At 51.1% G+C, this 27,746-nt stretch overlaps 1 protein-coding gene across 1 annotated transcript; it reads left to right on the top strand.

Moving 5' to 3' along the window:
- The first annotated feature begins 234 nt into the window (after positions 1 to 234).
- On the top strand, positions 235 to 27,746 carry Rgma (repulsive guidance molecule BMP co-receptor a). The gene is made up of 3 exons (XM_028776682.1): positions 235 to 483; positions 16,807 to 17,324; positions 25,185 to 27,746. The coding sequence occupies exons 1-3, from the start codon at positions 402 to 404 to the stop codon at positions 25,884 to 25,886; spliced, it is 1,302 nt and encodes a 433-aa protein (XP_028632515.1). The 5' UTR covers positions 235 to 401; the 3' UTR covers positions 25,887 to 27,746.

The raw sequence follows: 27,746 nt of genomic DNA, 5'->3' as shown, positions 1-27,746 counted from the left end.
GCCGAGAACCTGCTCAGCACTCGCGGGCCCTTGGTTCCCCAGGTCCCTTGGCCACCGGCCCGGCCGCCTGGCCCGCCTCTCCTCACTCCCTCCCGCCCGCCAGGATGAAACCTGAGCTCGGGAAGGCGGGGCGCGCGGCGGCGGGGCGCGGGGCCGCTGGGACATTGGCGGGGAACCGAATGATGGATGGCGAGGGCGGGGCCGGGCGGCGGGGCGGGGGTGGAGTGGGGGTGGGCACGGGGCGCCCGTGGCGGAGTTGAACCGGGCCTCCCGGCTCGCTGCTCCCGCCGGCGGAGCGAGGCTGCCTCTTCTCCGCAGCGTGATTGATTTTTTTTTTCTCCCTCCTTTTCTTCTAAACTTCTTCCAGGGAGAGGCTAGTGGTAACAGGCCGAGCTGGATGGATGGGCATGGGGAGAGGGGCAGGACGTTCAGCCCTGGGATTGTGGCCGACCCTCGCCTTCCTTCTCTGCAGCTTCCCCACAGGTAAGGCACAGCTCCTTGGTCGAGGGAACAGCCGACCGGCGTCAGTTGGGGGGCCCCAGTTCAGCCTTCTGGGGACCCAGATTCCCATTTCTACCAGTCTTTGTCCCGAGCCCTGTGGAGGGAGAGATGGGTGTCAGTGGAAACCTAAAGGTGAGGGAATCCTGTCTGAGCTCCGAAGGGCAGGAGCGAGTGGGGAGATCTGCAGAACCTGGAATGCCTCTCAGACCCTCTCTCCCTACGAGAAATCGGGTTCCCCGAACGCCTCTTGGGTCCTCCAAAGGAGGCTCGGACTCGACACCAGGAGCACTTTCTCCAGCTCCTCGCCCACCAGTTTGCAAAACCTGTCGGTAGCCCAGGGGTGGAGCTGGGGGCGCTGGGGAGGTCCCAGACGAGTCCCTCACCGCCCTGTCCCGCCCCCACGCTGGCCCACGCGGGAAAGCCCACGGACACAGGCTCAGACGTGCTAATTCCTGTTTGATAACATTCTGCGTCGCCCCCCTGTTTGTTTTTATTGTGCCAGAAAGCGAGAGAATTTCAGAATTAAAGCTGAAAAAGCCCATCTGTTTCCAATGAATCCCCCATAGTTTTTCACAATGTTTTTGGCAGATCGCTGCTTTCAAATTCCTCCGAGCCCGGACCTCTTGTTTTTGTTGGGGGAAGGGAGCCCAACTCCACAGAGAAGCGTTTGTTCCTTCCCAAACGCTCCGGTTTCTTTACTTTTTTTCCCCTTTGGGGGGGGAGGGGGAGTGAACGAAGCTTAAATCCCCGGTCTGTTTTCTTTATAATGTTTCGTAAAACTTTTATTTCATTTTTATTTCATGTTGCTCAGAGTCAGAAAAGGCCAGTTAAACGCTTTTCACCCGTTTTTCTCTTTTTAAAATACAAATAAACAGTGTCATGACCAAATGGTCCTCCTTGTAAGGCGGGATCTCCTGGCCGTTTCCATTGTGTTGTGGGGTTCAGAAGTGTCTTTGAGAAAAAAAAAAAAAAAACAAAAAAACAAAAAAACTCCAGCCTGCCTCACAGCGCGGCCAGATGTGCTTGTGCTGCCTCTGCGCAGCTGAGATTTGCAAGAAAGAACTTGAGTTAGGACGGGGATTGAGTTGTTTTGATTTCTTCTTCAGCCAACTGGGTTTCAAGGAACTGACAGAACAGGGCAGTCAGTCCAGGCTAGGCCTGGTTGCAAGTTGGCATTCTCAGCACACAACAGAGACAACAAGCACTATTGGAGTAAGGGTCAGTTTACCCTCTTGTCTCAGCCGGGCTGCAGTGTCCCCAGTGCCTTCCTAACCAAAGCGTCTCAGCTCCCTCAGCAGCTCCCAAACCCACGAGCATCCTAGACTTTCAAAGCTATTTTTCTGAAGCTCTCTCCTGAAGAGATAGATCCCTGCTCAGGACCACAAAGGGATAAGGATGTCAGAATCTTCCAAGAGCCCTCATACCCAGTAAGCCCTGGAAATATCAAAACCCCCACAGTGGTTCCAGCAGGAGGGATAACCTTCCCCCACAACTCTCCTGGTTTTGAGACCCACATTTCTTCATCTAAATCAGTGGTTCTCAACCTTCCTAATGCTGTGACTCTTTAATACGGTTCCTCGTATTGTGGGTGATGCCCCAACCATAAGATTATTTTTTTGCTGCTACTTCATAACCATAATTTTGCTACTGTTATGAGTTGTGATGTATCCCTGTTTGCTGATGGTCTTAGGCCACCCCTGTGGAAGGGTAGCTAGACCTCGGAGGGGTCGATACCCACAGGTTGAGAACCACTCAGCTAAATGGTCTCTTTAAAAAACGGATCTTATTCCTTCCCAAGAGTTAAAATAATAAACATTGGAAAGTAAAAAGAATTTCAAAGAAGCAGCAACTTGCACTGGTGTTCATCTTGGTTTGGTCTGGATAAAGATCCAGCCCATTGGAAGTTTTCTCAGATGGGTTGATAAATGGCTTTTGTCCTTTGGCTGCATTGGGGGATGTGATCTCAGCTCTGGGCTGAAATTGAGAAGGGGGGCTCCCAGGGCTCTTAAAAAAAAACACCTCTTGCTCTTAAAGCTGTAGTACTTATTAATCTCTGAGGCTGGAAGGAGAGAAGAGGAAGGAGCTTGCAAGGGCTAGGTGGGGTTAGGGGTAGGGAGGGAGTGATATTTCCCATCCATTTCTTTGTCTTAAAAACTTTTCTTCATCTTAAATTAGCAGCAGTATAGTCTGAGGCACACTGATGGGTTATATAATTCACAACTCAAATTCCGCCACTTTCGTATCCAAGAAACCCATTTCTTTTTGGCTTCAAGGCTGGTAACTAAATCCTGGCAGATGCAGCTGATAGCTGAGTTGTATCTTGCCAACTGGCTAGGGTTTCTCCTTCTCAGAGGCCTTTGACAGTTGCATCTAGTCAAAACTGCCCACCTTTGTGAAAACTGAGCTGCCGATCACCAACAACCAAATACACTGAGGCCTTCAGGAATGTGAGTGCCCGGGAAACCTGGATCAAAAAGACAGTTTCCGACGTGGGGAAGAGCTAGATGTGTAATTTCCACAGCAGAGATGGGCTGTCATGCTCTGACATGTTGGTCCGGCAAACAAGATACCCTAGAAGAAAGGTCAGAAAGCCTGTGGTTCTACTAGACAGTGAGTGGACATTCAGGACAAAGAGAAAGCCATGGCCTCACCCCCCCAAAAACAGGTGGAAACTGGCCGAGCAGCCCTGTGAAAGCCTAGGTTTGTTCAGAGCTTGCCTACTTTGAATGGCTGCCAGCAGTAAGCAGGGGTGCAAATTAAATTGGACATAGTTAGGTGGAGAAAGATGCCTTCTCTTTGCCAGACTGAGAGTGTTTGTGTGTGTTGAGTGTTTATGTGTACTTACTCAACATCAATGGCTGACTTCCCGAGTCCCTGCCTGAGTGCAGCCTTCTGATGGAAGCCTTCAGCCTGTTGTAGAGAGAAGGGCTGGAGGGGTGAATACAGAGGATAGAGGACCGGGCAGTAGCTGCATCTATGGGGTGGGGAGTGGGGGAGGGGGCAGGAGGAGAGGCCGGAAAAAACTTCTTAAGAGAGTTTTCCACAAATAGCATCCTCTTCAGCACACAGTAAATAGATACATTTTAAGCTGTGAGACCATTGTGACTTATTCAAACAGACTTCTAAGAGAAACCCATCGGAGGCATGGGGGAGGGGGGGTCTGATGCATGTTTCATTTGAAGGGCTAGTTCTAAGGCAGCTTCAATGCAGCCTCCCTTTCTTGTTTCTTTCCCTAATAGTTTTTTTTTTAATGTTCACTTACTTTTATTTATGTGTATGCATGTATATCTGCATGTTTGCATGTGCGCCACATATGTATGCAGTACCCAAAGAGGCCAGCAGAGAACACGAGAGCCCCAAGAGCAGGAGTACTTGGTTTTGTGAACTGCCCTGTGTGGGTGCTGGGAACTGAATCCTGGTCCTCTGCAAGAGCAGCAAGTACTCTTAGCTGCTCAACCAGCTCTTCAGCCCCTCCTGTATGCTTTTGAACCGTGTTGTAGAAGTCTTAGTCTTCAAGCGGGGAAACTGAGGCTTAGAGAAACTAACGTTCTTTTAAGTATCTCAATATACGTGCATGGCCATGGATATGAGACCGTTTCTATCAGTACTGCTATTTAAGAATGTGTAACTTGTAAACCTGCTTCTTCTATATAATTGTTGTGCCACTTAGTTGGACTTTGGGTCCCAAAAGGAGAGTTTCTGTTTCTATCACAAAATACCATAGATTTTTGAAGGTTAAAAACAACAGAAATTTGTTGATTATAGCTGTGGAGGCTAGAAAATCAGAGACCGAGGAACCAGCCGCTGGAGAATCTGGTGAGAGGAGCGTTCTAGTCCATGTGTCTTGTGCGATGTTACCAGGTCCCTCCGAGGCAGGAGGGATGGAAAGCTGCCTCTCTGGGCTCCGTCCCATGAGGGCTCTACTCCCATGATATAAACACTTCCAAAAGTCCTGGATCCCGTTCATAACACCATTGCTTTGAGGATTAGATTTTAGCCTGTGATTTGGGGGTTGGGGGAGAGCCTGCAGATGAGGGGAGAAAAGTATGTTCAGTTACAAGAGGCAGATAGGTGACTAGCAGCCAGGATATAAAAGGCAGAGAGTACAGATATCAACTCCTAGAGTTCCCATGGCCCCTTAGGCTCCGAGGGTGAACTGGAGAGAAAGGGGAAAGTTCTCTTGTTTTCTAGGAGAAGGGGGCCCTCTGCAAGGTTGGGAGAATTGCTAGTAGTCACCCTGCTGCCCAAAAGAGGGATTGTCTAGAAAGAAAGTGGACCGGTAAAGGATGTAACCCAGTGTGACAGACAAGGGGTGAGATGGGGAGGTGGAGACTCTGCGATCCTGCAGAGGCAAATGAGTAAGATTGAGGAACTGTTGATGTGTGGGAGGGACTGCAGTTCCTGCTAAAGATTCTGGCTTTCTCAGACCTGTTTACCAGCTTCAGGTTTGGATTGAGTACCAGCTTAGTGCCTGACTATTTTGCCACTAGGCTGAGATGTACCCCGAAGGCCTTATTTTCCTCAGATGGCCCATTCACCAGTTTGCCCAAGATTTTCCAAGTTTTAAAACTGAAAGTCAGGACTCCTCACATGTCTCCTGGGTCCCAGGCACACCAGGATGTGGGCTCCGTAGTTGCATCCCCTCCCCACCTGGGTCTGGGACCCCTCTGTCCAGGAACATGTCTTCCCTGCAAAACGGCCTCCGTGTAGTCCTATCGCATAGAGCTGGGAGTCCTCTGCCGTTCCTGCTCGGTTCTGTTGCCACATTGTAACCACCAGGGCTGCCTGGGTGTCCTACTCCAATCCCATGCCCGATGGGCCACACTCAGAACCTCAAGGTCCTTGTTTGCAGCATCTAGGAGGGGCCTCTCTGATTGCTAGCCCAAACCTCGCTCCCAAAGGATCTAGCACATCCAAGCCACCTCCTCTTCGTATTCTATCCCCTTTCCCAGGGGGATGCTATGTGCCTTGTCTTGCACCACTCAGTTCTGAGTTGAACACTCACCTCCTCCTCCTGCCTACTTGATCAGATTCCAAATTCAGTGTAACCTACTGTGGTTCATGCAGACATTTGGTTCCCGAGGCATCTGTCAACCTTAGCTTCCCGGGGCTGAGCATCCCCCGGCTCCATGGACTCATGGGTGTTGGGTTTCTGTCTTTTCAGTCTCTAATTCTGTATGTTAAGGGTGGGAGCCTCTTTCCTGCTCTTCTCTTCTCCACCCCCACAACCCCAAGCCTCTCTATCAGAGTCCTGGAAGGTACAAAGCCATTAGGGTTTTGGTTTTTTTTTTTTAAATGTCTTTTGATTCTGGCTTTTGTTCAAAGGACAAAAAACACAAGGTTCCCCCCCCAGACACCCCATATCTCCCCCGAATATTGTTTCTGATTATAAAAGCAATAGACATTTTAAAAAGCCGAAGACTAAAACAGATTTAAAAAAAAAAAAAAACACTCGCCACCTGCACGCCTTTAATCCCAGCATTTGGGAGGCAGAGGCAGGTGGATTTCTGAGTTCGAGGCCAGCCTGGTCTACAGAGTGAGTTCCAGGACAGCCAGGGCTACACAGAGAAACCCTTTCTCGGAAAACCAAAAAACAAAACAAAACAAAAAACAAAAAAAGTCCGTCCTCTCACAGACAACTCCTAGTTAGCATTTGAAAGTGTCCTTCAAAACATAATGCATTCCCACTTTCCCAGATGTGGCTGCTAGAGGAGGATAATAATTGTAAGGGTTCTTCAGTGGATGGCATGGTCACAGAGTACCAGGAGCTTCCCATCGCTCCTTTAGTTAAACCGAGTCCTCAGGAACCATCGCTCCTGATGAGGAGGCAGAGCTTGAGGATAATTTACATGGTGTTACACATAGCCAGTTACCAAGCAGTGCCCAATGGCAGAAGCCAGACTCCTGCCCTTTCCAGATTTTGGATAAACACGGTTGTTAAATTTGCTGTGTAGTCTGTTCAAGCTCTGCTGTTGAGTGGGTGAGCCTTAAGATGCGAGTTGGGGGAAGGGAATGCTGGGACAAGAAAGAACTGTGAGACCATGACACTGGGCAGCCGCATGAAGAGTGCCTTCCCGGTTCCCACAATGCATTGCAGTGCTTTCTCAGCCTCCGAAGGCCTTTCCTGTCCTTTGTCATTCTCTAATGTTGTGTTCCAAAGAGGAAGATAGCAATGTCACAGGACAGGGAGAGACACACCGGCAGCAGTTCACTGATGATGTGTTGTGCCCCGTCTTACTCATGCTAAGACACCTAGACACTATCAGGCTGACTCTGAAGCCTATCCCACATAGAAAGGAGTTCAGTGCTGTGCTTCCCACTTAGGTACCAGCCTGGCATGTGCCCTGCCAGCACCTGCAGGGGTGGAGACAGTGTACCTCAGCAGTAGGTTTTTGTTTCTTTTTTCTTTTCTTCGCCTCAGTGGTGTTTTGACCTGCTTTGACCTGCAGCTAAGCAGAAAAGCCTAGATTCCTGCAGGCAAAGTCTGGCTGTAAAGCTGTCACCTCAGGTGTGAACCCCGAGTCAGAAACAGGGGTCATGCTTCCAACCAGAAACACCAGAGCTCTGACCTGCAGCTTCATTGTCCAGGGAAAACCTTTATTACCTCCCTTACGACTGACCCTCTCTTGCCTGCCTGGGGTTGTTCTATTTCTCCCCAAAACAGGATGTTCTTGGGGTGAAGTTCTTCTCCCTGTGCTTGACCCCTATGGGCCCCTGTTACCCAGGCATGTTCTCAGCCTTCCATTCACAGACTGCCTTTGGGCCTCCCACTAGAGGGCGAAGTCATGGCTTTCCACGCCACTCTTGCTTGCCCAGGAGCTGTTTCCACACAGCTCCTGTGGGAGCTGGGGGAGGGTGGCCTGTTTGGAAAGCTGAGGTGTGCCCTTCTCCTTGGCAGTCATCAAGGGTGCTTGCAACAACTTGGCATGAGTGGAGGCTGAGGCAGGGCAGCCTTGGCTGGGTGTGACGGAGGAGGCAGTACTGTCCCGCCCCAGCTCTAGGAGTGGCACTCAGCCACTTTGTGCCCACGCTAGGTAGGCAGTGAGTTCATCCTCCAACTCCCCAACATATCTGCCTTCTCTTCCTAGGTCACCTGAGGTTTTCCCCGAAGCTCCCTTTTCCTCCCAGCCTTGTCCTGCTGACTAGACTCTTGAGGGACTCAAGACAACTCCCAGTAGAGCTAATGGGTGGGAGACACCTTGTCATGAAGTGGCAGTTCTGGGGCCCTTAGGCTGCCTGGCCATGGAATGTCACACAGGAGTGGCGATCCCTTCTGGCTGTAGTGATAGGTTAAGAGAGGTAGGCTGTGCAGCACCTGGCAAAAAATCCAGTCTGCTGGGTGTGTCCCTCTCAGTGTCTGGGGCCAAACACCTGGGTGTTTACACCAGGATGATTGAGTAAAATTCCTGCCGCAGTGACGCCAACAGGGAGCCTCGGGCATCTGTTCTTGTCCCATAACTCCCCCAACTCCATCCCCACATACACCAAGATTCATTACTGTGGGACCAGAATCTGCAGGAGACCCAGGCATGGGGCTCATGCTCAGTGGGCCCCATCTTCAGCTGGCCTTCCTCCTTAGTGCCCTTTCCCCACCTCCTTCAGGATGGTGATGTGACCAGAGTTGCTAAATACGGTCTGCTTCAGGACTAGGTGGGCAGTGAGGAAAGGAACATGGACACTTCAGACTTCAGCGTTGGCCCCTCCCTGAGGCAGGCAGACTTAGAGAAGCTTCCCCTCCTTTCTTCCACCTGCCTGTGTCCTAATTGAAGCTGTTGCCTCTTAAGTTACACTGTTCACTAAATAGAGCACTGGTGCCTGGTGTTGCTGCTGGGGCTTTCTGCCTGCGGGCGCTCTTCACCGGCTGAGATCATCAGGCAGGCGCTTCATTCCTCCGCTTGCCCGGAAAGGGAACTCCCCTCCCCCTCCCTCGGGCGGTTCCTCCGAGGGAGCTAAACTTGGGAACCAGAAGCTTAGTAGGCTCCAGAAGACTTAGGGATCCCACCAAGGTACACAGCAGGACACAGCTTCCACGTCAGAGGCCAGAGTGACAAAGGAACTGAAGGAGGTTGCTGGGCTTACTCAGAGCCACTCACGTGCAAAGAAGCTAGAGGCCGGAGGAGAGCAGAAGGGCCCTGGTGGGAAGGCCAGCAGTGGGGACTCCAGGGACACCTTCCCTTTTTCATCAAGTGCCCCCTGGTGGCAGAATCTATCAGGATGACAGCCGATTAGTGGGTGTGGGGGCTGGGGGTGTTAGAGGATTCCTGTTCCACCAGCAAAGGGCAGTGATTTGAAGTTGGGCAATAGCTGCCTCTTGACAATCTTCGCTGAAACCATCATGCCTCCATCCAGACTCAGATGAAACATTCCAGCATTTGTAAGGCTAGCCCCGCCTAAGCTCAGAGTGTGTTCCGAGAACAGCACAGTTCCAGCACCCATCAGGATCCAGAGCTCCGTGCAAGTAAATCAGTTCAGTCACTGTGCAAGCAGAGTTGAAAACATCTTTACCCTGGAGCTTGTGTTCTAAGCGATTCTTACCTCTTTAAGAGAAGGCATGGCTGTCTCCCTCCCGTCTTACCCTGCCCCTCCCCTAGGCCTCTGAAACCTGATCTAATCCCTTTGCACGAGGGTAATTTATTGGTCTATTGGGCTTTTCTTGGTGGCAAATTACATTGTCTTTATTCGTGGACTCATGGCCCCTGGAGCGCCTCACGGAATTCCTAAGACTCCTTTCTCAGGGTTGATCCTTCACACCCCCTCTGGGCCCCAGCAAAATAAGTTTTATTGGGATGCTTTGTCATGCAAACAGGGTGGTAATATGCAGGCTATTATTCCGAAAGATTGGGCTTGATTAACAGCTCAAAGGAGGACTTGAGAACAAACGGAGATGTTGCTGCTCTAGCGTGAAGATATTTTTTATCATGCTGGCCGATTTGGTATTCTGAGATCTTGCTTTGCCTTTCTGCCTCCCAGAGGGGTTGCCATCCACGGAAAAATAATGACATCTGAGCCTGAGCCTTGTGGCTCAATCCAATCGGAAGGCACTGTGGAGCTCTGTCTTTAAAATGTGAGTGACTAGCTATGAGCAAATACATGCTCTCTGAGCCCTGGATACATGGAAGTCCCAGGTTTCCACCAGACAGGGTTGGACACAGGTGTGGGGGAGGGGATGAGGGGAGTGCACATGACATCTGAAATCTCAAAAGACCCTTGCTGTGTGAATGCTGTTCTCAGAACACACTCTGTGCTTAGGCGGGGCTGGCATTAGAAATTCTGGAATGTTTCATCTCGATGGAGGCACAATGGTATCAATAAAGCTTGTCAAGACCGGATTTGCCAGGAAGTAAGAGTCAAAGGGGACCCCAGAAGCTTCCTTGGCCCCAGAATGATGAGAAATAGAAAAACAGGGCTGCTGAATGGTTCAGAAGGTTGAAGGAGCTTAGTATTGCCACCAGTACTAACCACCTGAGTTAGAGTCCCACAACCCACGTGGTAGGAGATCGACTCCTACAGGCTGTTCGAAAACCTCCACATATGTGTTGAGGGATAGACGTATGCACACACGCATGTCTGCATAATACACACATATGTAAAAAAATAATTAAAAAAAAGAAATAGGAAAATGTTTGAACTTCTAATCATGTCCACTCTGGACGTATTGGCTACCAGGTGAGGTGAGCACCACTCTCTTGTCTGTAATACCCAGAAAAAGAGCAGTAACGTGCCGCTGTGGGGCAGTGAGCATCCTTCTGCCAAGCAGAAAGCATTCAGGACTTGCTCAGAAAGGCTGCCTCTCCCTTGTTTGTACAAACTGCTGTAAGATGTGTTACACACTGGGGCAGTGTGTGTATGAACACTGGCCTCAGAAGACCCAGTTTACTGCCTGGAATCCCTTCCTTTAAGAATAAAGGAAAGGGCCGGGCGGTGGTGGCGCACACCTTTAATCCCAGCACTTGGGAGGCAGGGGCAGGCAGATTTCTGAGTTTGAGGCCAGCCTGGTCTACAGAGTGAGTTCCAGGACAGCCAGGGCTACACAGAGAAACCCTGTCTCGAAAAACCAAACCCCCCCCCCAAAAAAAAGGGAAGGAAGGAAAAGAAAAGCATATAGCACATAAAATAATCAGCCTCCTGGAACTAGAGGACCCTATGGTTTCTGCTTTTGATGCCAGGACCGGTTGCCTCTAGGTTCCTGACCTCTAAGCAGTCTGCAGTTGGTGATTTAGTGCAGTGCACATGGGGTGCAGGGTGAAGCCTCTGTAGAGTAGTCTCTGGGCCCTCTCGGCTTACTACCCTTGAGGACAGTCCAGCCTTGGCATCTTTGAGGTCCCTCCCCAAGGTCTTTAAGGAATGACAGCTGTATGTATATCACTTCAGACTGACAGACCACAGAGTCAAATTACCTTCTGAAGCAGCAGCAGAGGGCACTCACTGGGCACAGTCACTCCTGCCCCCAACTTATCACTGTCAGTATCATCTTGCAAACTGTCTTGCAAGCTGTTGGCTTGCTCTGAGCTCCACAGTGGGAGAGTTCAGCCTTTTTCTGAAGCTTCAGTGAGGATCCACAAGGCTAGTTTAAGGTCTCAGAGCTATGGGGCGGGCCGCAGTGAATCCTCAAGAGTCAGAGATAGGTCATTTCTCAGCAGCATCTGAGTCCAGCCACCTTCCACGAGCCTTTCTGCTAGAGGCATGGGGCACAGAATCACTTTGTACTGTGACAACGGAACCAGGCAGGGCCACAGAACCGCAGCATTTGGGACATTGGGGAACTGACCATCTCAGATGGTTTCTTGAAGAAAGGCTCTGCAAAGCATGGGAATGAGGCTGAGGAGATGCCTCAGCAGATAAAGTGCTTGCTGTGTGAACTTGAGGGTCTGAGCTCAGATCCCAAGCATTCACTTAACAGTCAGGCATGGTAGCACATGTCTGTAACCCCAGCTCTGGATCCTGAGGGCTTGCTGGTTAGCCAGTCCAACACACACACACACACACACACACACACACACACACACACACACACAAACGTGGGGTGCGGTGATACCTGCATACCCCCACAGAGAGAGAGAAAAAGAAAAGGTTAGAAGCAGTCCCAAGACCAGTGCACATCTAAGGCACTCTTGTGACTGGGGGTGGGGGGGTGGGGGGGGTGGGGGGGTGGGGGGGCAGCTCCACCCCCTGAGGCCTCCAACTGGTAAAATGAAGGTAAAAAAAAGTCCTGCCCCCAGGGTAGTAGTGAGAGCCCGAGATGAAAGCAGTTTGCTCTGTGGTTACTGTGTCAAGGAACCTAAGAAAAAAGCCATTCAAGGCCTGTGTGTGCATCTTTTTGCCTCAAAAGAAGAGTAAGTCCTGGAACCATTGCAGAGTTAGAGGCAATGTGCACACATCTGGTGCATGATACGTCTTCAGGTCACCTTAGTAGTGCTCATGACAGCTGAACAGCGTTAGCAGCACAAACTTCTCTTTCATGGAGCCTCTTTTTTGAGTTCTGCAGGCTTTGCTTAATCAGCACTTCTAGCCCTGCCCCACCCCCATTGCATGCCTGCAGCTCAAGGTGGTCACACAACTGTGGGTCTGACCCTGTATATCTGCCCCAAACTCAAAATGCCTCTTCAGCATGGTCCCCATTTTTTGAGACTGACTAGGTATAGCCTGTAACACAAATCTGCCACTTGTTTGCTGACACTCAGTCTCCTCTGAATCTCTCTAAGTGAAAACATTACAAGTGCCCCCCATTTTTCTTTCCTGCACAGAATCCAAAGTTTCTTCATTTGCTCTCTAGCAAGGACAAAATAGACTGGACAAGTTCAGGAGCCAGCCCTTCTGACCGTTCCATCCTCCAAGAAGTAGGGAGGGGACATTAATGGGTGCCCTGAATCAGGCTGAGGCATAGGTCACCCAAGCAGGAGGGGCAGGAATCACCAGGCAGAGAGGCAAGAGCTTACTTGCCACTTCTTGATCAATACCCTGGCTTTCTGCAGAGCCAAGGGGATCATGCCAAGCCTGGGTCACCTTGGGAACAGGTTCTCAGGATGTGATAGGAGGAACAGAGTGTGAGAAGCAAAATCTGCCTAGACCTTTGATACCTAGCCAGATGATGCCTCCACTGAGAGTGGCTGCTTATAAAGAGGGCCCAGGAAGGAAATGGAGTGGGTGAGATAGATAGATAGATAGATAGATAGATAGATAGATAGATAGAAAGAAATGTATGTACACATACACACACACACACACACACACACATATATATATATATATATATATATATATATATATATACACATACATACATATATCAGTCAGTACAGGCTATGTAATAGCACCACACAGTTCTCATTTTACTTCTTGGGGTTCTGGAAAGTAGAGCCAGCAGAGCTAGCTTTGGTTCCAGGGAGAACCTCTTCCTGGCTTGCAGACTGCCAACTTTAGCATCTTCTCGAAGTGAGGAGAGAGATAGCAAGTTCTGGTATTCCTTGTAAGGGCAGTAACACCATGATGGGACTTTATCTTCATAACCTCATCTGAGCCTAGTCATGTCCCAGAGACCTCAATCCAGACGCTCTTTGTGTTAGGCCTTGGGACTGATTTGCAGGGAGAGGTGGGATTCAATTCATAGCACACGGCCTGGTGAAAAGGAGGTGAGAAAGGAGGCAGCAGGCTAACAACATCAGTGCCTTGGACAGTTGGTCCCCCTAGGGTGGTCCAAATTGAGTGTGAGTGGTCAGTGGACTGAAGGAACTGCCCAGTTAAGGTGATATGAGCCAGGATGGAAAGGGGAGTCCGCTGAGCTCTGAAATGACAGCTCAGACCTCTGGGAGCAGGGAAGAGGAAGGAAGAGCTAACTCCTAGTTGAGGCAGGGCTGGACCATTCTGCTGTAGAGGACAGAGGGAGGATGACTGCCATCTGTACCCTTTCTGTCTCCTACGATCAACTTCTAGCCTCAGAACATTGTGTCTCTTTGTTAGACCTGGGACCCTGTTTATTGTATGCCCCTGGGTCTCAGGCATGATGGGAACATATCGTTCTTTGCAGAGAAAGAAACTGAGGCAGAGTCAGGTCCTCACAACTATCAGAACTGAAATGGAGTCCAGTGTCTTCCTTCCACTGCCTGCCATTTCACATGCCACCATTCTCCTCGGCCCTCTGTTTCCTCTGTCCTGGGCAGTAGCATGGCGAACATTCTCCCACATGGCTGAGAAATGGAGCGAATGAGACACAGATGTTCACTTAGGGTCCCTTAGCTTCCCGAGGAGTAGGGAACCAATGCCTAGTGCGAGAGTGCCCGAAGAGTGGCCTCTCTCTGATGCCATCTGTCAGCCACAGATGTGCAGGCAGCCTGATTTGGAGATGGCCAGCTCAGAAGGATGGGAGGCTCTAGAAGGGACTGTGTCATGGGTGATAGAGGGCCTCCATCTTTGTTCCTCTCATCATGGTGAGCATGAAGTGAACTGAACCCATGTAGGCTCCGGTCAGGGCAGCGTCTGTGTCTGAGGTGTTTTTCTCAGTACCTCTTCCTGTGATTCTGAGACAGCAGGGTGGCAAGCCAGCCTTCTGCTCCGAGGAATGGGGTAAGCAGAGGCCACTGAAGCCAATGCAGTGCAGCAGTTCTTTTGTCCCTCTGCTCCCACATACCTTTTGCCTCTCTTCACCTCCGTCTGGATGGGAAATATTCAAGGTTTTCCATCTCCACACAGGCTGGGCCCTCGGATGCTCCCGGTTGTGGATGCCAGGAGCACAAGTTTTGGGTGAGAGACCATGTTAAGGAGTCTTTTAGTGTCCCATGGCTGCTGTCCAAAAGACCAATGGCCTTGGCTGATTCACCGGTCATATTTTGATTGTTTTGAGACAGGGTCTCACTGTGTCACCCTGATTGTCCCAGAACTTGCCAGCCCTCCTGTTGCTGCCTCTCAGATATTAAAATTGTGAACAGTACCGCCATGCCTGGGTCTAGTCTGATGTAAGTCAACCTTCTTCGATGTACATAAAACTATAAAAATGGGGAAACTGATGTCTTCTATCAGATATTTTCCCTAATGCACAGATAATTCATAACTTCTCAAACCAAAAGAAAAACAAGTTCAACAGGTACCAACCAAAGGGAACTTGTTTACTAGTGGCATCGCAATCACGCCGGAGTCTGAGCCTGAAGCCTGAGTCTCAAGATGGAGGCTGACTTCTCTGTGCTTATGTCTTAGTTACTGTTCTATTGCTGTGAAGAGCTATGAGCAAGGTAACTCTTACAAAAGAAAGCATTTAAGTGAGGGCTTGCTCATGGTTCATGAGTGTCATGGCAGGAAGTGGACAGGCATGGTGTTGGAGCAGTAGCTGAGAGCTTCACATCCTGATCCACAAACAGTGGGCCCCAGGGGGGGGGGTGTTGGAGAAACACTGGACTTGCCACAGGTTTTTGAAACCCCAAAGCCTATCCCCCAATGACACACCTCCCAAACAGTCCACACTTCCTGATCCTTCCCAAACAGTTTCAGTCACATTGACTAAGCACTCGAGTACATGAGCCTTATGGGGCTCTTCTCACTCATACCATCACAACTCGGGTGTGTGACCTGGCATGCACCTTTAAGAAAAGGTTGTAAGCACCCCATCCTCAAAGTAGGTCAGAGACCCATGAGAGATCAGATCAGCCGGCACGTGCTGCAGACCAAGAGACCCTGCTGGAATGAGTGCTTGTTCCCATGAACATGCCCTCAAAGATTTTACTTCTTGTTTCGATGTGAAGGTTGATTGTATAAGAAAATCAGACAGCAGAGAAACAAACTGAACTTTTCCAAGGTTATAAGCCAAATTAGTGGCCCAGCCTGGAGTAGCTGGAGCAAGACCCCTTTCCCTTTCAGATAGCTCCCTTGCCAGCATTAGGCTGTGACCCTCCCTCAGCCTTCTGGCTGGACCTCTGGCTCCTTTATCTTGAGACATGCATAGAAACTTTCATCTTGCTGCAGGGATACATGCCTGGCTGCTCATAGTCACTGTAGATTGTATGGAAGAATCTAAAAGACCAGGAACAGATAGGTGGCTGATGTCCAGAAATAAGATGTAGATACAATACACCATCAGTTCTCAGGTTCTCTCAGAGCCTCTATTGTCATCTCTAAGAGCTCAAGGTTTGTAACTTTTTGTTTGCCAACAAGATGGCTCAGTGAGAAGTGCTTGACATGCAAGCCTGACAACGTAAGTTCAATCCCCAGAACCCGTGCGAGAAGCTCCGTAGTCACACACGGGTCTGTAATGCCAGTGTACCACCCAGAGAATGGGAGGTAAAGATGGAGGGAGAGTTCCTCCAGAATTTCATGGGCTGGTCAGCCTATGGTAGGGAACATAGCAGAGACAACCAGAGTCACTGCTCCAACAAGGTAGAACACAAGAACCAATTCTCCAAAGATGTCCTCTGGCTTCCACACGTAAGCCAATTCAACTCTTTCTGTTAGCTTCCCAGACTGCAGGCAGGAGAAAGATGACCAAGGAAGCCAGTTCCTCTGGGATGTGATACAATTACCATAGCAACCAACATTGATTGAGGTTGATAGCGTTCCCTGCCCAGCCTACGAAACTGTTCCTTGGAGCTAGTCAGCTAGAAATGACTTACAGAGAGTGAGGTCCAAGACCTGTGGTAGGTGGGGTCCTCAGTATCACAGGAAAGATCTTTGAAGTCAGCAGGGCATTATGTTATTGTTCTGACCTGGTGGAGGGACTGGGGATGTTTTGGTTGATAAGGTTGTCTCCACACTTAGAACTGCTGCGTCTGAGCAGGGGCTCTTGGCCCTGTAGCTGTGTGAGAGAAATCACTTAAATTAACATTCAGCAGATTCACACAGTAGAACTGTCTACTGTCATCTCTTATTTTAAGTGAGTGTAAGTGAAGAGCTACAGGGTCTCACAGTATTATCTAAATAATGTGAGTGGGTGCACAGTATTATCTAAATCCCTATCAAATCTCTGTTGTTTTCACTGGAATTCTTGGAGATACCCATAAGAGAGTATCTTGTTTGTCTTGTTTTCTTTCTTATGTATTGGCTTTTTTTTTTAAATGCCCAAAGATGATTGGTCAATGATCACCATCCTGCTAAAACCAAATGCTGTCCCTTTTCTGCCATCTGTTCCATGTGTCTTGGACCCTCCTCACCATAGCAGGCCATGCAGAAGAATCTGGAAGGCTAGACAGGGCAAGCTACTCCACAGCTCACATACCAGTGTATTATAGGTGGCCCCATCTTAGGTGAGGTCTCCCTAGGCCTCTCGCCCAGAGAGATCCTTAGAAGAGGATCCCAACATGATGGCACGTGTGTTTTTCTCCGTAGCTATCTCCCCCTGCAAGATCCTCAAGTGCAACTCTGAGTTCTGGAGCGCCACGTCATCAGGCAGCCACACCCCTGCCTCTGACGACGTGCCGGAGTTCTGTGCCGCCCTGCGCACCTACGCCCTGTGCACGCGGCGGACAGCCCGCACCTGCCGGGGCGACCTGGCTTACCACTCGGCTGTCCATGGCATAGAGGACCTCATGAGCCAGCACAACTGCTCCAAGGATGGCCCCACCTCACAGCCACGAGTGCGCACGCTCCCGCCAGCTGCGGACAGCCAGGAGCGCTCGGATAGCCCCGAAATCTGCCACTATGAGAAGAGTTTCCACAAGCACTCAGCTGCCCCCAACTACACTCACTGCGGCCTCTTTGGGGACCCACACCTCAGGACTTTCACAGACCACTTCCAGACATGCAAGGTGCAAGGAGCCTGGCCTCTCATTGACAATAATTACCTGAACGTCCAAGTCACCAATACACCTGTGCTGCCCGGCTCTGCCGCCACCGCCACCAGCAAGGTAAGGGGTGTGGGGAGGCTGGGCCAGGCCGGCAGGGTCACGTTATTCAGTCACTGTTGGCACCACTGTGGTCAGTGAAGAAGCAAATGGTTTAGAAATGGTTCTGGAGATTCCTTGTCAGGAGATAAACCAACTTACAACTATGCCCGCCCGTGTTTTGCCTTTAGTGTCTATTTTTTTTCTCAGACTTAACAGACACTGCTCAGGAGAGAGTCGTGAGAACCTTTCCTGGTGTCAGAAAGTAGCGTATAAAATATATAGGTTTATTTGCTTGCTTGTTTACATTGTATTTACACCATTTCTACCCCTTTCTGTCCCCATTCCAACTCATATGTTCTTTCCGACCTCTCAGTATATCAACCTCTCCTTTGATTGTCATGACATATATACGTGTTTTATATTATGTGGTACCTACACATAATCTACTGAGTCTCTTTAGTGTTGCTTGTATGTACAGTCAATCAATAGCTGCTGAGAGGTGGAGAAGCAGTCTTCTCCAGAAATGACCGGTTATCCAGTCCCAAGCGGTCAGCCTTAAACACTTACATTTTTTTTAATTAGGCAAAATAGAACAAGAATAGCCAAGCATGGCGCAGATATAAAACGATATCTGTGAATGGGATGGGTACAATAAAGACAAATGTTTGAGAAACTTAGCTTCCAGTATGTGTGCTTCTGCCTGTACAAGTGTGAGAGCGGCACAGGCGAAGATGTGAGGTGGTTTCCCGCTAACCTTATAGCTCTAAAAACTATAGTGTTCAGTCAATAAAGCGCTTGCCACACAAGTGTGAGGACTGAATTTAGGTCACCAGCACTCACATGGACTCACATGCAGCAGCATGTGCTGTAGCCCCAGCCTTGGGAAGGCAGAGACAGCCCCTGGCCAGCCAGTCTAGCTGAATTGACGAGCTCCAGGTTCAACAGGAGACCCTGTCTCAAAACAGCAGAGAATTAATTGAGGAGGACAAGCTTTATTGACCTCTGGCCTCCACACGTCCGTAGTCTTAGGTACACTTTACACACAAACACACACGTAAATACAAATTTCAGAAATGCTCCCAAGACACTTACTCTCAAGCTTTTGGAATAGTCTGATCCCCAGACTCTGTCTTGGTGGAAGCATGTTAAACCCAGTCAGAGGCCGGGTGATGGTGGGGTGCATGCATTTTAGGCAGAGGCAGGCAGATCTGAGTTCAAGGCCAGGCTGGTCTATGGAGAGAGAGGGTGAGAGAGAGAGAGAGAGAAAGAGAGAGAGAGAGAGAGAGGGGAGGGGGGGAGGGAGGGAGGGAGGGAGGGAGGGAGGGAGAGAGAGAGAGAGAGAGAGAGAGGAGAGAGGAGAGAGAGAGAGAGAGAGAATATATGAGAATATGAATATGTTAATATGTTAGTTCCAGGACATCCAGGGCTACGTGAGAAAGCAGTGTCTCAAAAAAACAAAAAAAGAGACAATCAAAGGAGGAGTCTGTGGTCTGTGTTCTTCTCTCTGGATCCGTGCCTTGCCTGCCTCTTCAGCCGAATTTATAGACACAGCAGTTGTTAAAGGCGGTAGTACTGCTCTCTGCACCCGAGCTCCAGAACACATACAACCCTCCTGGTTTGACCGCTGCATCTCTGGGATGAGATTGGACATGAGTTATTTTTTTTTAAGCCCTCAGTATGGAGTCCCCAGCACCATATAAAATTCCACATAGTGGCAAATCCCCGTAATCCCAGGTCTTAGGAAATAGAGTAGAAGGACCATCAGCTCAAGGTTATCCTTGCCTACATAGTGACTTTGAGAGCAGCCTGGACTCTGTGAGACTTTGTCTCAAAAAAAAAACAAACAAGCATGCCATGCAGTCGTTTTAATGTAGGTCCGAGGCCACGGCTATGGGATGGGATGACTGAGCACCTGAAGCTGCTGGCTGCATAGAGTCCTGCCTCCTTGACTTCCCTGGATGCTGAGAGGCAGAGTGGGAGCCTTGAGCATCTGAAATGGGAGAAATGGGATGGAGCATGGACCAGCTTCACAGAGGACCCTAGAGGCTCTCCAGAAGTTCTCATTCCTCCTCCTGGGGGCCAGGCCTAGTGTAGCTCCCTTTGACCAAACAGGAGGTTCCAGGAGGCAAAGGGACTTACTTCCTCACCCAAAATGCAGTTGATGGGAAATACCAAGCTAGGATTTGTCCTCAGCCAGGACAGCTCCTGAGCCTGGCATGTTCTCTATTTACCACGGAATCCACTGAGGGCTTCTCGTTTTCTCCTCCAAGGACGGCCCGGTGTTTGGGTGGCAGGTCTCAAGCCCTGCTCACTGGTCAGTGCCACAGACAGCTAAGCCCCATTTTCCCAGGCAAGAGGATACTCCTACCCACCCCAGATTCTCCCTCCCCTGCTTACTTCTGCTAGGGAAGGGGGAAGGTCTCCAGTGACCGCAGGCTTGCCAGGAGCTAAGGTATCAAGGTGAGGGGACAGTGCTGTCAGACAGTGGGCATATGTCTGGCCTCCTCAGTGCCTGGCCTCTATATGCTGCCTGCCCTGTCACCATAGCCCCCTGGGGCTTCCAGTCTGGCTCAGAGACAGTAGGTCTATTTCCCCAGGAGGAATGTGTTGGAAGACCTCATGTTAGGCAGTGCCAGGCTGGCCCACAAGGCTGTTTCTGTTCCTTCTCTCTATGTCACACCCTAGAAGAGGACAGTGAGGTGACCTGGCAGCCAGAAAAAAATGCTCCATCGCCGCCACTTCCTTCTGCTCTGGTGGCCCTGACCTACCAAGGGAGTTCTTTCTGGGCCCTCCTACTGGGTAGGAAACAAACGGGTCTTCACCATGGCTGCCCTGCCGGGTTCCTAGAACTAGGTTATGCTGCCCAGCAGGCAGCAGCTCTATGGCCAGAGCCTTCCCCCTCCCCTTCCCTCTCCTGGCCCTCAGAAGACTTAAGGGTACCCCAGGCAAGGATCCAAACACCTTCCTGCAGCTTTCAGCTGCTTACCACCTTCCTTCCCCAGAGCCAAGATAGATGATTCCTGGGAGCCTGAGGCGGTGGCTTCTAAATGCAGCAACAAACATGGCTCTGGAAGGGACCCAGCCTCCCTGCCCCATGCTGTGGCCTCCAGAGGGCTGGCATCTGGGCACAAGGAGAGAGCTGAGGATGCAAAAGGGATGGGGACTCCAAGTGGCTGCTGCTCCTCTTGATGGAGAGAGAGGTGTGGTCACCAATGGCAACAGAGCCCATACAGAGCTTGTACATGACCAGGGAGGCCTGACCTCTGCCACCTTGGAACTGGCAGTGTCCTGGAGGCAGTGTGCCTGGCCTTGAACACCTGCACAGCTGAGGTCCACCTAGACCCCAGCCCTCAGCACAGTAATACTGTGCACCAGCCAAGCGGATTGATTGATCGTTGATTTGTTTGTGTGATTCGTTCACTCCCTCTACCTACGATACAGAGCTCTGGGCACCAAAGAGCTGCCTGAGGAGGAATGGGAGGCCTTTCCCACCCAGGCCAGCATGGAGACTTCCAGAATGGTATGGGGTTGAGTGGCAAGAGCTTGAGCAAACCAGCCCTTCCTCTGTGACCCAGACTTTTGATCACAGCAGGCAGAAAACTCTCAGACCCCATCAGCTTGGCTCTGTTCGAGACCAGACAGTGACACTATTGGTTTCTGTAGCCAAGCCAAACTCAAAACTCAGACCAGACTGGGAGCCCTGTGGTCCCCAGGTGAGCTACCTCAGTGGCCAATTTCCAGTGCCTTGGCATTCCACTGTTCTGGAAGCCTCTTGCTCCCAGTATGTGTGTGCTCTCTGATTCAGCAACATGGAGTCTCCCTCATGCCAGCCCCTCCGTGCCATGCTGTGTCTTCCCTGGCTCAACTCCTGGCTCATGCAGACAGAGCCCAACCCGGGGTGCTCAGAAGATGCTTTTAGCCCTGGCCCTGCTCTGGGAACTAGTAGGGTTTGCCATTGAGCTGACCCCTGATGACAGAGGGAGTCCCCAGTAAAGGAATGGGGAACACAGTGCCCAGAAAAGCAGGGGATGTAAGAGACTTTCATCCCCAAAGTGGTAGAGTCTCTGGGGACCTTCTCCTACCAGAGCACAGACTCCCTAGCTCCAGCAGCCCCAACCCCAACTTCCCAGAAACAGCCTAGTCCCCCAAACTGGTCCTTACCCTGAGCTCACTACCTGGTAACCTTGCCCACCCACTGTCGTAAAAGCCACGTGCAGACAGGGTCTCACACAGGACCTTTGGTCATTCTCAGGGTACTGCCATTAGCCCTCCTGGTCCCTTCCTCTGTCTTCAAAGACAATCAAGATAGAATTTTCTACAGAAGAGCAGAGTTGTCAGCCAGCTTCCCACTCCAAGGCCTCCTCCCAGTTTGGCTGGTTGTGCCCATTTTACAAAAGAAACTGAGACTGTGAGGGTAGGAAGTCGACTCTTCTACTTCCCCAATCCTCTTCACCCTCGTTTGTCCCACCCCCACCCCCCCAGCACTCAGAAACCCGTTATACTATTTACTTCATCTGCTCAGGTCAGTGACCTCCAGGGGTCATGAACTCTTTCCCCCTCCTGTATCCCCCCCCCAGCCCTTGGCTTCAGATGACATCATTAACATTCTCTCCTCCTTCCCTCAGTCCCTTACTCACTCCCTCTCTCCACCCCCTACACATTGTGTGTGTGTGTGTGTGTGTGTGTGTGTGTATTGGGGCGGGGCACTGAGAAGTCCAGGGGCCCCTTTGAAAAAGAGGATACCAAAGGCAGAAAGTCATCCATCCATGGTGGGTTGGCAGCGGGCCGCCAGGCTTTCGACAGGCCCCCTTCATGTTGTTACTTGTGGTCCCTGGCTCAAGTGCCAAGGAGTCAGGCAGCCTGTCAGCCTTCCAGGAGGCTGTCTCCATGAGAGATGGGGGTTCAAGCCAAACCAGCCTTTCCTGTTCCGAGGAGACTGCTGACACTGGGAGAGCAGGAGCCCCCTTCCCCAAGTCTGTGTGGCCTTGTACACTAAACAAGAGCACCAGCGTCCCTCACCTTGTCATCCCTCCAGTGGCAGGACCACCCACTTCCCAGACCACCCTGGCCGGGCCACCTCTGTTCTGTATGAAGTCGCCATTTTTACAGGTCAGGGATCAGAGTGGTTGCATTTTCATTCAGCCCAAGGCTCTGCAACAGGGACAGGCTCCAGCCTCTGTTGACATCCTTGTGCAAACTGGAAATGGGAGCCATAGGGAGGGAGGCAGGAAATAGAGTCCCGTTCTTAAAAAGCTCTATGGCCAGTGTCTCCTAGGCTCACACTCTGGGGCTTACCCCTCCCCGGCCCTTTCTCCCACAGAGCAATAGAATGAATGGGGCTGGTCACTCATCACATGGCATCCTGACCCCAAGCTGCCATAGCCATGGGAAGGTCCTTGATTCTTTAAAGTAAGAAGGAAATAGTATGATCCAGCCCAGGCTGTGTGTGTTGTGTTGTTCTGGTTTGCTTGCTTGCTTGCTTGCTTGCTTGCTTGCTTGTTTGTTTTCGAGACAGGATTTCTCTGTGTAGCCCTGGCTGTCCTGGAACTCACTCTTTAGACCAGGCTAGCCTCGAATTTAGATATCTGCCTGCCTCTGCCTCCCAAGTGCTGGGATTAAAGAAGTACACCACCTGGCCTGTATTGTTTTTATATAAGTGGAATCTAAAACCGTGTTGGTGTTGGAGTGGGGGGGGGTGGCTTTTTTGGGTTTTTGTTTTGTTTTTGTTTTGGGGGGATTGGTTTGGGGGTGGTGGGGGTTGTTTGGTTTGGTTTTTAGTATCTCTATGGAGGAAGATACCCATTTTTTAGAAAAGCCAGAATACCCTAGCCCCTGAGAGTCACATGCAGCCCACACTACCGATGCCTTTCACCCCTCCTGTCTATGAGTCTGTGATACAGTGAGAAGACAAGGCTCCAGGTCTTCTCAGGTCCCGGGGCCCCTACCTGGGGTACCCACAAAACAAGACAATGAGCTGGGGAACCCCTCCTGAAACTGAACACTTGTCGGCCTGCTCAGCCTGAGGTGGGCACAGGCTATAGACTTCTCCCCTCTGGCAGCCATTCTGCTTACCTGGGCCTCCTGGGTTCTTTGCAGCTGTGGCAACTTGGAAATTCAGCTAGGCACCGTCTGCCTTCCCCAGGCCTCATATCTGGCCTTCCTGGCTGGCTCTCCTGTATCTCTGAACCCAGGCTCTTTGACTGTCCTACTTCTGATCCCATCCAAGTAATGATTGTGGTTTCTGGTCCTGTGCTTATGGGGCCAGAGACTCCCTTCACCCTTGCAGGACGGCTGTTGACCCTGTGAGTCTTCTCAGGCTATTATGGCGCTTTATGCTGCCAAACATACCTCCTGAGCATCCAGACAGGGCATCCAGCCTCAGCCAGGCTCCCTGTGCTGTCAGCAGCCTACGTCCCTTAAGTTGGCAAATCCACTGGGGTAACAGTGGAGTCAGTATCTCCTCTGGGGCCCCACCAGCTAGCTAGGAGGTGTCCATTCCTTCCACAGAATTATTCATGACTCCAGCTTTGCATCCTCCCTAGAAAACAGCCAGATACCACACCCAGGATGACAGACCAGAACACCACACTCAGCCCCATCCCAAGGCTACCCTATAGACTAGTGGCCACAAGACCCGAAAGCAGTGGTTCTCAACTCTCCTAATGCTATGTCCCTTTACTATAGCTCCTCCACGTTATGGTGACACACCCCCCACCCACAAAATTACTTGTTGCTACTTCACAACTGTAATTTTGATACTGTTATGAATCATAATGTAAATATTTTGGGAGATAGAAGTTTGCCAAAGGGGTCGTTGTGATCCACAGGTTGAAAACCACTGCCTTAGAGGTCAGAAACCCAGAACGACACACTTCTGCCTTTTGTGACTGTGTGGCCCTCGGCAAGCTACTACTGCAGTGCTCCGAGTAGCCATGCAACTGGGGGTGTCGCCTGCTCTTGCAGTGTCACAGGGGAGTGGAAATAATTACTGCAGTACCTGCAATGCCAAGCACAGGGAGAGTCTGTGGTCCTAAGGACAGGTACCGCCGGCTCAGCCTAGACCCTCCCCTGTAGGCTCCATTTGGAAATGACCTCCCTGCCCTCACCCAAATTGCACTGGGGTCATGACCCTTGTCGTCTCACTTGCATGGGCTTTCCACTCATCTCTTTGGGCTTTCCAGCCCTCCATTCTGCTAGGTTCCATGCAAGATCAGGAAGGTGTAGCAGGGCCGTCCTTCCCAACTTGCTAGCTCCTGCTGCTGGCATCCCTTGGCGCGGAGCTGCTTTCTCCACTCCACTCCTAGTCACTTTGCCCTGTCCTCTCGGCCATGTCTCCCTTGACCTCTCTGCAGACACTGGTGATCGTCCTGGGAGCCATGCAGGCAACCCAGGGTATGTTCACCTCTCGGTCCTTAAGCCAGTCACAGCTTACAGGTCCCTTCTGCCATATCAGGTAGCACTCATGAGTCAGAACAATTTGGGGTCTGATGTCGGAGGGAGCAGTTTCCAGCCTGATCATAGTAAACTAAGGACCTCTTTTTTTTTAATTGGAGACTTTAATGTTATTTTTTTATTTTATCTTTATGGTTCATTTCTCTATATTGAGTGAGCTGATTTTTTTTTAAATTATGGTAGTGAGCTAAAGTTTTTCTAAGTAATTTCCATATATATATATATATATGTATGTGTGTGTGTGTGTGTATGCCCATATATATATATGAAGAAGAATATTAAGTGTACAAAAGTGTGGTTGGTATTGAACTATGACCATTATGGAGAAACGGGGGCTCACAGCATCCTGGGGTGCCTCCCAGTTCCCTAAGATCTCTAAGGCACATCTCCCCACACCCTAATCCACTCTCTCTGTATCCTTTCCCTTAGCTCACCATCATCTTCAAGAACTTCCAAGAGTGTGTGGACCAGAAGGTCTACCAAGCTGAGATGGACGAACTTCCATCTGCCTTTGCTGACGGCTCCAAAAATGGAGGAGATAAACATGGAGCCAATAGCCTGAAGATCACAGAGAAGGTGTCAGGCCAGCACGTGGAGATCCAGGCCAAGTACATCGGCACCACCATCGTGGTACGCCAGGTGGGCCGCTACCTGACCTTTGCCGTCCGAATGCCCGAGGAGGTAGTCAACGCTGTGGAGGACCGTGACAGCCAAGGCCTCTACCTCTGCCTGCGGGGCTGCCCACTCAACCAGCAGATCGACTTCCAGGCTTTCCGTGCCAACGCTGAAAGCCCTCATAGGTCGGCAGCTGCCAGCCCCTCTCCTGTGGTCCCCGAGACATTTCCATATGAGACAGCTGTGGCCAAGTGCAAGGAGAAGCTGCCCGTAGAAGACCTGTACTACCAGGCCTGCGTCTTCGACCTCCTCACGACTGGCGATGTGAACTTCACGCTGGCCGCCTACTATGCTCTGGAGGATGGCAAGATGCTTCACTCCAACAAGGACAAGCTACACCTCTTTGAAAGGACTCGGGAGCTGCCAGGCGCTGTGGCCGCCGCAGCTTTTCCCTTGGCCCCCCAGATGCTCCTTGGCACCCTCACACTCCTGGTCCTCCTGCCTGTATTGTGTTAGACGTTTGGCCATATAGGATACAGAGGAAAGTATAGACTCTGCCCTGAGCCTTGGGCTCCTGCCCCTGGCTTCTCCTTTGTCTGAGGGCCCAAGTCAGCATCAGGGTGCAGCCCAGCAGGTGGGCTCCCTGTGACCCAGTGTTCTCTGCAGACCATTCGGCAGCAGAGGTGACCTCTGGCTGATGGCCTGAACATGGTGCCCTCAGAGCCGTCGTCAGATGTTTCGGCTGGGGCTAAGGGCGCGTGGGACAGCTCTCCCCTCTCGATTAGTGCACGTGACAAGGTTGTGGTGATTGATGCTGTGTTTTTGTGACAGTAGAGTTGTGTGAAGGGGAGAACAGCTCCCTCCACCCCGACCCCGCCGTGTGAATGTGCGAACCAGAGCCCCCTAAGCTGAAGTCCCACCCCCACCACCAGAGAGACACTGGGAAAGTCGGCTCCTTCCACACCGTCCCAATGCACTGAGACAGGCCCGGCTGACTGCTGCACACCTACTCTGGGGCCTCTGTGCCCTACCACACACGCGCACACACTGTTACACAAGCACACTCGCACACACTAAGCCCATGGGGACACCGCAAGACCTGACGTCAGTAGGGCTGGAGTGTCTACATGGTTCTGTCCCCAGACAGGTCCCCCTTAGCAGTATGATCCCCCCAGAGGGCCCTGCTCAGTATCTTTAGCTAATGGCTGTAACCTTGTAGCCAGTAGGCTGTGTCCTCCTGGTACCTTCCTACCCAGTGCTACACAGAGACTGTCCTGTGCATCCAGCTACTGTGGGTGTGTCTGAGGTGCCATTTCCAGGCAGGTGTCTGGAAAGCCCCACAGTTGAAGGGAGGGTGTGATTTGGCCTGAGGTCTAAGCGGTACCACTCATGGGCTCAGGGCCCCTTCTCTGGCTCCACCCTTTTTCCCTCTCCCATTGCACTTAAGAAATCAAAGTGCTTGGTTCTGAATGTTTTCAACAGAGACGTGATCCTCCGGTTCCTGCCATGACCACCCCTACTCTACCCCTCACCCTCACCCCTGCCCCTGCCAGCAGACATAAGAGTCCCCCTCCCAAGAGCGGCCCTGGGGCCTCAGAGCTCGAGCAGCAGACCCAGTGGATAGGGCCAGCGGGCCTGCCCTGTCCTCTGCTCTTTCACTTGCCTCCTAGACTTCCCTGGCTGCTGGTCAGCAGCTCCACCCCCAGCCCTCTTGTCTGCATTTCTATGTGGGGGTTGGGGGGGGCATCATGTAAGAGGCCTTCCAGCACCGTGTACCCTGGCAGGTTCTCCTCCCACTAGAACCTTCTTTCAACTCTCTGGCCACAGCCAGAGGCCTGTCACTGGGAGCCTAGCTTTCTTTCCTTCAGCTCGAGGCAAGAGTCCATCCACAGAGCCCAGAGCCATTCCCATCTCTGCTGCTGTTCCAGAGGCCCCCAAGGGACCAGCACAATGGTGTAGCCAGCCCCCTGGGCCACCCAGCCAGCGGCCCTACAGAGCCTACCGGAGCCACACTCAATGTTTATAGCAGCCCTCTGCTGCTCCCCAGGGACCTCTCCATACACTGGCCAGGAGGCTGCAGAGCCTGCCTCTCCCTCCCAGAGGTCCCAACCCCTGCCAAAACCACGTGGGTAGCTGGAAGGGGTCAGCCCCACCCCTCCTCCCTGCTGGTTTTTAGCTATCCCTAGGTTGGAAGTAAAAGAGTTGAAGCACTTTATTTTGGTTGTGTTTGATCACCTTCTGCTTGGAAGTGGGGACCCCTCACTGAGTCCACATGTCTGCGACCTGTGTGGAGTGCCACTGCTTGTACATACTGTAAATTATTTATTAACGGCTAAATGCAAGTAAAGTTTTGTTTCGTTTTGTTATTTTCTTTTA

The sequence above is a fragment of the Grammomys surdaster genome, unplaced genomic scaffold, assembly GCF_004785775.1.
Source record: "Grammomys surdaster isolate TR1022 unplaced genomic scaffold, NIH_TR_1.0 271, whole genome shotgun sequence".
NCBI lineage: Eukaryota > Metazoa > Chordata > Mammalia > Rodentia > Muridae > Grammomys > Grammomys surdaster.
The sequence above is the reverse complement of the archived record's forward strand: the minus strand, read 5'-3'. Positions and strand labels throughout refer to the sequence as shown.

What these genes read in the sequence shown, in the direction of transcription:
- Rgma (XM_028776682.1), top strand. Translation starts at nt 402, where the DNA reads ATGGGCATGGGGAGAGGGGCAGGACGTTCAGCCCTGGGATTGTGGCCG. An exon ending in TCTCTGCAGCTTCCCCACAG is followed by an intron (nt 484 to 16,806) that starts GTAAGGCACAGC and finishes TTTTCTCCGTAG; the next exon opens with CTATCTCCCCCTGCAAGATC. An exon ending in CCGCCACCGCCACCAGCAAG is followed by an intron (nt 17,325 to 25,184) that starts GTAAGGGGTGTG and finishes CCTTTCCCTTAG; the next exon opens with CTCACCATCATCTTCAAGAA.